The 9,616-nt window shown below is 43.2% G+C and overlaps 4 protein-coding genes across 6 annotated transcripts in view; 3 read left to right on the forward strand and 1 right to left on the reverse strand.

Moving 5' to 3' along the window:
- Positions 1-503: 503 nt before the first annotated feature.
- Positions 504-5,172, reverse strand: LOC109477191. Of its 3 annotated transcripts, none has more exons than XM_019778259.1 (3): positions 4,951-5,172; positions 1,469-1,618; positions 504-909 (listed from the first exon to the last, which is right to left on the reverse strand). In XM_019778259.1, the coding sequence occupies exons 1-3, from the start codon at positions 5,005-5,007 to the stop codon at positions 700-702; spliced, it is 417 nt and encodes a 138-aa protein (XP_019633818.1). In that variant the 5' UTR covers positions 5,008-5,172; the 3' UTR covers positions 504-699. The 3 variants fall into 3 exon arrangements, with proteins under 3 accessions (XP_019633818.1, XP_019633820.1, XP_019633819.1); XM_019778261.1 differs by lacking the exon at positions 4,951-5,172 and adding an exon at positions 2,134-2,249 and having other exon boundaries at positions 505-909; XM_019778260.1 differs by lacking the exon at positions 4,951-5,172 and adding an exon at positions 2,697-2,841 and having other exon boundaries at positions 506-909.
- LOC109477188 lies at positions 2,907-4,592 on the forward strand. The gene is made up of 2 exons (XM_019778257.1): positions 2,907-3,143; positions 3,694-4,592. The coding sequence occupies exons 1-2, from the start codon at positions 3,045-3,047 to the stop codon at positions 4,090-4,092; spliced, it is 498 nt and encodes a 165-aa protein (XP_019633816.1). The 5' UTR covers positions 2,907-3,044; the 3' UTR covers positions 4,093-4,592.
- Positions 5,173-5,355: 183 nt separating the features above from the next.
- Positions 5,356-7,935, forward strand: LOC109477172. Its single transcript, XM_019778238.1, has 4 exons — positions 5,356-5,487; positions 5,675-5,820; positions 6,020-6,486; positions 6,726-7,935. Exons 2-4 carry the CDS (start codon positions 5,814-5,816, stop codon positions 7,119-7,121), a joined length of 870 nt encoding a protein of 289 aa, XP_019633797.1. The 5' UTR covers positions 5,356-5,487; positions 5,675-5,813; the 3' UTR covers positions 7,122-7,935.
- A 1,131-nt stretch (positions 7,936-9,066) lies between these two features.
- Positions 9,067-9,616, forward strand: part of LOC109477194 — a 2,006-nt gene continuing 1,456 nt past the window's right edge. The window contains exon 1 of the mRNA XM_019778264.1: positions 9,067-9,261. Coding sequence (XP_019633823.1) covers positions 9,226-9,261 — 36 coding nt within the window. The 5' untranslated portion in view covers positions 9,067-9,225. The remainder of the gene's footprint in view (positions 9,262-9,616) is intronic.

Consider the following 9,616-nt stretch of genomic DNA (forward strand, 5'->3'; position numbering starts at 1 on the left):
GCCCATAAATACTTTTGATAATCTGAGTAAAGTAAAAGAAAATAATACCGTTAAGATAAAATCCAAATTGTAGCGTGTGATGAGTGTTACTTGATAGTGACCATGCCGATGGACTAATAGATTTAGGATCGAACCCAGACTTCAGTCGTTCACCCGAATGGTATACATACAAGAGCTGTAGAAAAACAAAGTGCTACTGTGTTCAGAGCTACATGTACATATGGCTACCTAGAGATGTTACATTTGATATGTATATTTTTCGCTGTGTTACAACATCATGTTTTATTTTCTTGAAATGCAATCAAATATTATCAATCGTAAATATTGAAATGATGACTAACAAAGGAAAATAAATGGTCGCTCAAATGTGAAACACCGTGTGATTGGATCAATCTAAGAGCCATAAGCTATTGAAACATATTAAAGGGCCTTCGTACATCTTCCTGTATTTCACAAGTTTTATTTGCTTTTTCTTTATCCAGGGTATTTAAAGTGCTTATGTTGAGAAGGTGACGCCTCTATAGACTTAAGCTTAGGTGTGCTCTCATGCATGTCAATGTTTAGAAGGTGCTGCTTCTATAGGTTGCTCTCCTGTGTGTCAACATTACGTGCTGCTTCCATGGGCTTAGGTTCACTGATGACTTAGATGATAGCAAAAGTGGCACCTTCTAAACATTGACATTGGACAGTGAACCTAAGTCAATGTTTAGGCGCTGCCTCTATAGGCTTCGGTTTGCTGCTGCTGCCCTGCCAGGGCCACCTGAAGAAGCTGCTCCTGTCCGTACACTTGAGCCGGATCTCGTCCTGTCCGTCCAGGTGAACCACGAACTTGTTCTCGGCCTTCCCCGCCCGGACCGTGTAGTCGTTCCCGTACATGTCATAGATCACCAGCTCGGCGTTACGCCACACCTGGGAAATAGAGATGGGGTAACCTTAGACACATTCCTTAGACACATTTCTTAGACACATCCCTTATAAACATTCCTTAAGCACACTATCCAATGACAGAGTGAAACTTTCCATCTTTAGAAAATGTATCCACAGCGCGTTCAAGCATTTGGCCTTCTTCACCATGCGTGAATTGTTGCAAAAACAGGTTAAACACTAGACATGTTTGACATAAAAGGAACCACCGGCCCTGTATCTTATGTTTCAAATCCTTTTTGGGCACGAAAAACCAACGAAATAAATAGTTTGCTCAGGTACCAACACGAATGAACAATCCTTGTCATGGAAAAACCTTGAACCTTGTAGCCTGGGTGCCAGACCCACAGCACACTAGGCTCAACGTTATCCTGTGTGCAGATAATAACTTTGAGCCTAAGTGTGCTGTGGGTTTGGCACCCAGGCTATGAATCTTGCGCATAATGTTAATCCATTTTACAGATGCTACACGTACCTCATACTAAACATGAGGTACGTGTACAAGAAGAAAAGATAACATCAGTTCTAAAATATAACACTTCACCTCGGGTTTTTCCCTCTCCAGTTCGGTGATGACCCTCTGTAACATCTGCCTCAGCACCGCCTGTCGTGCTGTGTCCTCCGTACCCTCATTCCCGACATGCTTCACGATAAGCTTCCCCAGAACCACCTTGTTGATCTCCTGAACTTCGACCTGTGACGTATGACAACAAAATAGATTACTTGTCGTGGATAATACTAGTCTACTTAATTTCTAATGTAGATAGTTTTAAAGTTCTTGGCAACGTTGTGCTGTTAACCAGTTAAAACGATACAGAGGTACACTGCAGACTTACACGACCCCCACTCCACCTCAAACATTCCTTGAATACACCTGTAGGACGATGAATGTGGCGTGATATTTGCAGAAACGACCATGAATGACAAACAAGATCACGGGATAAAAATGTGTTGCTATCCACGATGGTCCTCTTTCATTGGGATACAAAAATACTAAACTATATCACGTAATGCTTATTCCTCCAAGTGAATAAAAGTGACCATGCTCTATATAATGTTAGTACACTGCCATCCGATGTCGCTTTCCCGGACCTTTGAATTCCTTTGGTTTACCTGATTGTCGTGAAATTACAAACACATTACAGTTATACAATTGTAAGACGTCACAGCACGAAATTCGAACTCAGAAGCCACAAAGCGAGCACAAACCTCATTATTGTGCACAATCTTCTTCTGTCCCGAGGACACCATTAGATTACCCATGACTGTGTCCTGGCTTAGCGTTCAGACGAGTTGTAAGAACGACCGATAATCCTACAAATGAGGCGGGGCCGGGGAAAAGGGGCTTTCCGTCACGTCACCTTTCTACATGGAGCTGCGGACATCGGGACTTTCCATTCATGTTTACAGTTACGCCTGACTAGGAGGGGCTTCTGAGTAGATGCTATTAACATTTGACCCCGGACCGGGACTTACCGACTTCTGTACACAAAGCTCAATGAGGCAGAGTTTACGATGCACTTTGACATATGACAAAACGACTATTTTGTTCTATCACAAACTACCATGAAAGAAAAAGAAAGAAACTCACAGAAACCCAATATAACACACTGTCACCTATAGCTAATCTCCCCAACCCACCCTCAATACACCTGTGTGCTGGGGTAATGACTGAGTAAACATGGCGACGTTGTTCACGAAAATGAAAGTGCTGCACAGTGCACACGTACTTTGACTGGGAGTTATATGGGAGGGGTAGGGGTACAACACACCTGATTGTTGTGTACGATGTTCTTCTGTCCCGAAGATACCATCAGGTTACCCATGGCGGCCGTGTGGTTAGAATGAGCATCAGTATTACTGACGCTCACGTACAAGATGATACGCTTCAAGAGCGTTTGTCTAAAAATAGTTGGGGGGAAAAACGTCCAGGCTTAGGGACTTTCCATCACGTGTTGTTTACAGTTTAATTATCTGGCTTTTGATTGGAGAAGACTGAACAGTGTGACTAAGTTTTGTACCGGGTGAAGGGACTTTCCGATTATTCTGGAGACTTCAACAAGCCACACCTGTTGATTCAAGTAACTCTACCAAGCCTAGACACCACTGTACATGTAGCAATGGCCCCGGTATACTGTAACGGGTGCGGTGCGCGTGCCGATGAATATGACAATTTTTGCGACCGCTGTGGGAGAGAATTAAGGAGAAGGCAGATTTTGGTAAGAATTTATTCACATATTTTTATTTAAAATTTATCTAGCTATTCTTAAGTGAAAACAACATTTCGCACTGTAAATCCGTCCACGACATCTTGCCGACAGAAACCTATAACAGGCTGTAGGGGTGAATCTATTGTTAACCTTTCACAGCTCTAAGATCTTACTACAATGACAATGTACATGTATTTAGTACCGGCGTACACAGTTCTAATTTGAACGGTTTGAATCACATTGCCTACTTAAAATTTATTTTTAAAGTGCTTTGCTATGGTTAGACACTCTACTATGCAGTGCCCCCACCACACTGACCTGGGTTAAGGGACCGAAGGTACAAGGTACAAAGGCTCTTCGTGACTGCATAAATAGAGATTATAGAGATTCTTTGTTGACTCAACAAAAAGTACAGGGACTTTTGTATGGTCTTCTACAACTAAAGATCTATATATGTAGACTCAAGATCACCCCATGTTTAAAACCTAAATGTACCTAAGCCCAAACATTGTTTGAAACAAAGTACGCGTGCTTAGAAGGCCCCTATTTGTTCCTACAGGAGGAGGAAGTGGACTGCTCCCCCTACATCGACCACTCAGACATCGCCAAGTTCCGATATGACAACAACGACCGCCTAGTGGACACGGACCGCAGGCTGCTTCAGGAGGCCCTGACTCTGGTCACAAGCGAGAACCAATGGGTGTGGAGGAACGCCAAAGTCTCGGTGTACGGGGTGCTCGTGAGGGCAGTCTTCTACTCCGGCGACAGGACCAACAAGTTCGTGGTCCAGCTAAACTCGGAGGATCGCCCGACCCATGTGGTAGAAGAAAGGGGGTGGCGTCTATGGTTTAAGGATAGCTTTAAAACCGCCTGGGGTTGGCTCAAAGATGTTGGTAGTAAAGTAGCTGGGGCACTCACGGGCCCATTGGCCAAGTTGGCCATAGGCTGGTGGTCTTAGTGCAATATGTATCCTCCTTTACGTGCCATCAAGACCATGAGGCACCTAAACCTTTACAAAACGTGAGAGGCAAGTCAAAATTATACATGTAGTAGAAATTGTAACAGTGTGGTTCTAATTGTGATGCTGTTAGTGACAATCCAACGTTTATGCCTCAGTGTCATCAGAAACTGGATGATAACGAAACCAAGTACTGTTGCGGGATTTTCATCTCTTCTCAGTAATCTTAACACTGGCAACCATGGGCAAAGATTGTATTGATACCGAATGTTGTAACTGCTACGATGTGCACTCAAGAGTAAAGCAAGTGCCATAATCCAGAGTAACAGGTGCCATGTTAAACATAACATCAGGTATTTTCGTAAGCATGCCTGATAAGAATCTGCACTACTCAGAATTTTACATGTAGATGTCTCAGAGCAGTTTTGTCATTGAATTAGCACGATGGACACGTATTGAACAATAAAAAAACGCGCATCCACACTGTGAAGCGGTATGTCGTAGTGTCTCAATCTGAGTTAGATAGTGTGTGAAACAGAAGTCTCCTTTACACATGCACCATAATAGACCATAGAAGAAAACCTCACAGACGGCTACCTATTGCACTACTAGATACGTAGGTTAAGTCGCCGTTGCGCAAACTGTACGTAAAACGTTTTTGAGAGCTAGTGGCCTCAGTGATAGGCCCAGCAGAACTATTGAAGAAAGTCACAAACGTTCAGAAGAATCTTGTAATATTGAACAACAGGAGGACATTTGGGTTTGACGAGCAGTCACACCACAAAACCTCCTCAGTTATCTACTCAGCACTTAAAATCCCCTGCCTTGTATGTAACTCTTACATACAGCAGTACCAACCTGGTTATTATGTACGATGTTCTTCTGTGGCGATGATGATACCATCAAGTTGCCCATATTGACGGTCCAAACTACTGTTGGTGAGCAAGTTTTCTCACGGTAGCCTCACGTGCCTTTACCAGCGCGAACGAACGTTTCCTCGCTTCCGCCTTCAGTTCTCCCGGGTGACGTCAGAGTTCAAAGGTTTTGAATCGTTACTAACGGTGACCAAGATGGTAAAAGCCAGTGGATTGTCACCGCCTGGCTGTGACAACGGAAGCATTTTGATAGGTAAAGTTTACGTTTTCCGCTCAAGGCTATCGTTGTGATTAGTTAAAATTAATACTGAAAACATTCTATAACCTCTGGGACAAATCATGTGACTACTTGTAATGGGATTCCCCGTCCCAAAATACACGGATAAGTCATAGGGGAATAACGTGTCGTCACCCGACCTCACCTGGAGAAATTAACTGCGTAGTTGGCGCAGATTCGGGCCGCCTCAGCGTTCTCTACCACCTTGTCTGGTCAAATGCTATATTGGCCTTTCATTTACAAGTAAGTACTAGCGACTAGTGGTTTGATGTAACCATCAAATAATGTGGTTTCTGCAACATTGGCCAATCATTGTGCTTAGAAGGTAATTTTCGGACGCCCGCCATTTTATTTGTAACTTCCTTCTTATTGTCCTGTGAAAAGTCACTCTAACTCTGATGCCCTTTCGTTTCCGTTCTTCCTCATGCAGGATTGACATGTGATTGCCAAGACCCAGTGCCAAGAAATCACGAATACTGGGAATGCCCAGTTCGTGATGGAAGCTCCACGACAGCGCTGAGAAACAAAAAGATCATTTTGGAAGCCAGACGTGTACTGATCGAGGACACATGGACGGTACGCAATCAGATACGACACTTACAAGTAACTTACAATAATGAAGTTGATGCTCTTAAATGAACCGCTGGGTAGGCAAATCTAGGGAAAATGTGTCATGGCGTGTCATGTCGTACATGTTATACAAATGGACACAGACGTCTTTAACTAATTGTGTGTGTAACATCATCTAATAAGTTATATATTTGATGTCTTACAGAGCCCCGTGTGTTCATCATCCATGCGGGAGAAGACAAAGACTCAATCGCTTTCCCGATTTACAATGCCCTCCGGCAACAAGGGTTAGCTAACAATGACATATTTTTGGATGATGTTTCCATTCACCCCGGTGAGGTTATCCGGCACAAAATAATCTCGACCTTATCAAGCGAAAGATTAGAACTTGTTGTCATTATCGTCACCCAATGGCTCCTTAACAAGCACTACTGGCCTAAACTAGAGTATGAAACGTGCCTGAACAAGAAAGCTATATTTCCCATTTGGGTTGATGATAACGGGGACAACTTCAACTCATTTAGTGTGTCAGTCGGGAACTACTCCCCCACATTAAAACAGTTGAGGGCAAGATGTGTACAGAGACGCTATGTCTATTATGAACTGCCATACATCGCTGCTGAGATCGTACAGCAACTCTCTGCAGCTGCATCGCCGTTGGAAACCGAACTAGTAAGTTCCACTTAAGCACTGTTTATACTTTATACATGAAATTATCTCCCAACAACGTTTTCCATTAAGCCTTTAAAACTGCACCATGTTTATGTACATCTTGAAATCAGTTTTACCAGGCCGTACGCCAATCAAATCCAAACCCTTCACAGTGTAAATTTGTGGTAATAGTCTTTTCATACAGTAATGATGAGTATGAGATTTTGTTTAAACATAACAAACGGATCTTATTTGTACAGGACAAGTCGTTAGACTGTTCCCCATACATCAGCCACGGAGACATCGCTGGCTTTCTTCGTGACTACGACCACCTGATGTCGGGGTTTCGGCGTAACCTCCTGCAGCACACCATGGACCTGGTCACAGACGAATGGAGGTATGTTATGAAACACGCCGAAATCACCGTGCACGGGCCCCTTATGGAGGTGGTGTTCTTCTCCGGCGACAGAACCAACAAGTTTGTGGTGCACCTCAACGGGGAGAATCGCACGGTCCACAAAGTGTCAGAAAGGGGTGTGATTATGACGGTACGAGATGGTACGAGATGGGCCTGGGACCGGGCTTGCGAGGGAGTTAGAGCTATCACAGGCCCAGTTTGGTCTTTTGTTAGTAAGTTTCTCCCTATTGATTGGTGATCTTCGTACATGCCACAGTTATATCGACAATGTAAAATCCCGAGGCACAAAAACCTTACAAGACCACACAGAAGTGTAGAAAATGTAATCCTGTGATACTACGATGAGTTACATTACAAAATTGTGCCCAGTCAATATCAGAGCCCGTGTAGATATCAATGATTGTCTCCAAATACAAGAGAGAATGAAATCAACTACATGTCTGTGCCAAGGCTAATACATGACTTAATATGGCTCTATTGAATATACTGTCAGCTCTGGCAACCATAAGTAATATGTCACGAAGATATTTCATTGGGATATCTGTGTCTTGTAACTTAAACGTTTAGAAGTTGAAGACATAAATTAGAGCCGTCATGTTAAACCTTCTCTCTGCTGTCTAAACTACAGGTGTTTAAGCAGGAAAAGAGCTTGTAATTTACTCTGGACAATTATTGTTTTTACTTATCCTTAGTTACACACTATGTGTCAAATATAGTAGACTTTGGCTTTAGTCTTTGCCTTAAAACAGAATCGTATGGTTCTACATATCGTATGGTTATCAATATCTTTGAGGGGTACGAGTGATGAGGGTAGTATAAATTATGACTTGATGCCGTATTTCTTCCAGAGGTTAACAAGGTATCCCAAATTAACACTCATTGCTCGGGGGGGGGGGTGCATCTTCATTTGTATATAGTTTAAATCTCCTTTTGTGTTATATGCGTGTGTTTTTACTATGTTATTTGTTGTATGTATGTTTTTGAACCCTGGAAGATTAGCCTTTGGGCTAAAGGGTATCGAAATAAAGAGAGAATTTAAAGCCCCACAAAAATTAGTCATGAACATGAAGAAAAGAGTATGTACTTGATGTTGTTCAGTTATCGTGAAATGCTGGATGGAGTATTGTCATTCTTTTTTCTTTTCACCACAAAGCAAAATCGTGATAATTGTACGTTGACTTGAATTTAATTCAAACACCTTCCCTAGTACACTTCCAGCTAGTCTTACTTCCCTGCCTACCCTCAATACACCTGTGTGCTGGGATAATGACTGAGTAAACATGGCGACGTTGTTCACGAAAATGAAAGTACTGCATACGTACGTACAATGTACGTACACTGTGACTTTTAGTTATGCAGTTATGGGGGTGGGTAAAAACACACCTGATTGTTGTGTACGATGTTCTTCTGTCCCGAAGATACCATCAGGTTACCCATGGCGGCCGTGTGGTTAGAATGAGCATCAATATTACTGACGACGCTCATGATCACGTACAGGATGATACGCTTGAGCGTTTGTCTAAAAATACTTGGGGGGGAAACGTTCAGACTCAGCAGGGACTTTCCATCACGTGGTGTTTACATTCACAGGAAAGGTTATTAAGGTCAGAGGTTTTTCTGCCTTGTTTGCCCAGCGGCAAAAAAAAATATGATATAGCAAAAAACCTCCTTGGTTTGTCTGAATGATAACCGCGATTAAATCGGAAGGCATCGAATGATTGTCTCTCCTTTCTTCATTTGCCTTTCTGAAGTTACACATGACACAGTACAGAATACATTTTGGACATGCACTACAGAACATTATGATAATTTGTAAAGTAACGATCTTGACTTATATAATAGCCTGGGTTCCATCCTGGTTAGTTTACGTCCGCTCCCACAGTCACTACTAGCCTGGGTACCATCCCCAGCAGCTCTATAACTGGTTATAGAGCGTGCGAATACTACTGGGGATGGTACCCAGGCTAAGTCGCTACCACCAACGCATTCACGTTAAAAATTGACCAGAAAATTGACTTTGAAAATCCAGTTTCACTGCCCTGAAATTTAGCGACTGTGGGAGCGGACGTAAACTAACCAGGATGGAACCCAGGCTACTTATATGCAGCTCTCATTTTCAAACCATTGTAACGGTATCAGCGCGTGGGGGTCAAAAGTCACCCTTTGTTTACGGCGGTGAACTGAAAGGTAAGACAGGTGAGGTCACCGTGTGTGACGTCACACGGTCAGGTCGTCGGGAAACCCCGTAAACAAACACGGCGTCAGACGCGACGCGCTGGTCGTGTTCATTCAGCGTCTGAACCGTCGACTACTCAGCAGGGTTGAGGAGCAAGGAGTACTCCATGGAGCCTACAACACCTAAACAAACGGCCGTGAAGGTACGTTGTAGCTTATGACTTCATCCAGGTGTGTTCCAGGTGTAACGACGGTGTTCGATAGTACTCTGATCCAAGATGACGCCAATTTGGTACGCTATGGGTTGCTAGAATGTCGACTCTCGGAAACCCCCAAATCCTCTGGGAATCCCGGTGCTCTAAGACCACAGAAATAGACTGACTGGGTGTTATACCTTAGCGTTGTTTACTTCAGAATTACTGTAAGTAACCGTTACAACTACGGTGAAATCTAAAGCTACTACTAACGTTAGTATTCTCAGACGTGCGAACTTGCAACAGAATGAACGTCAACAAACAGGTAAGTGCTAATGGCGTTAGTCTGTCTGGTTTACAGGTA

This window comes from Branchiostoma belcheri, unplaced genomic scaffold (assembly GCF_001625305.1).
Source record: "Branchiostoma belcheri isolate BF01 breed outbred unplaced genomic scaffold, Haploidv18h27 scaffold4, whole genome shotgun sequence".
NCBI classification, from domain to species: Eukaryota; Metazoa; Chordata; class Leptocardii; order Amphioxiformes; family Branchiostomatidae; genus Branchiostoma; species Branchiostoma belcheri.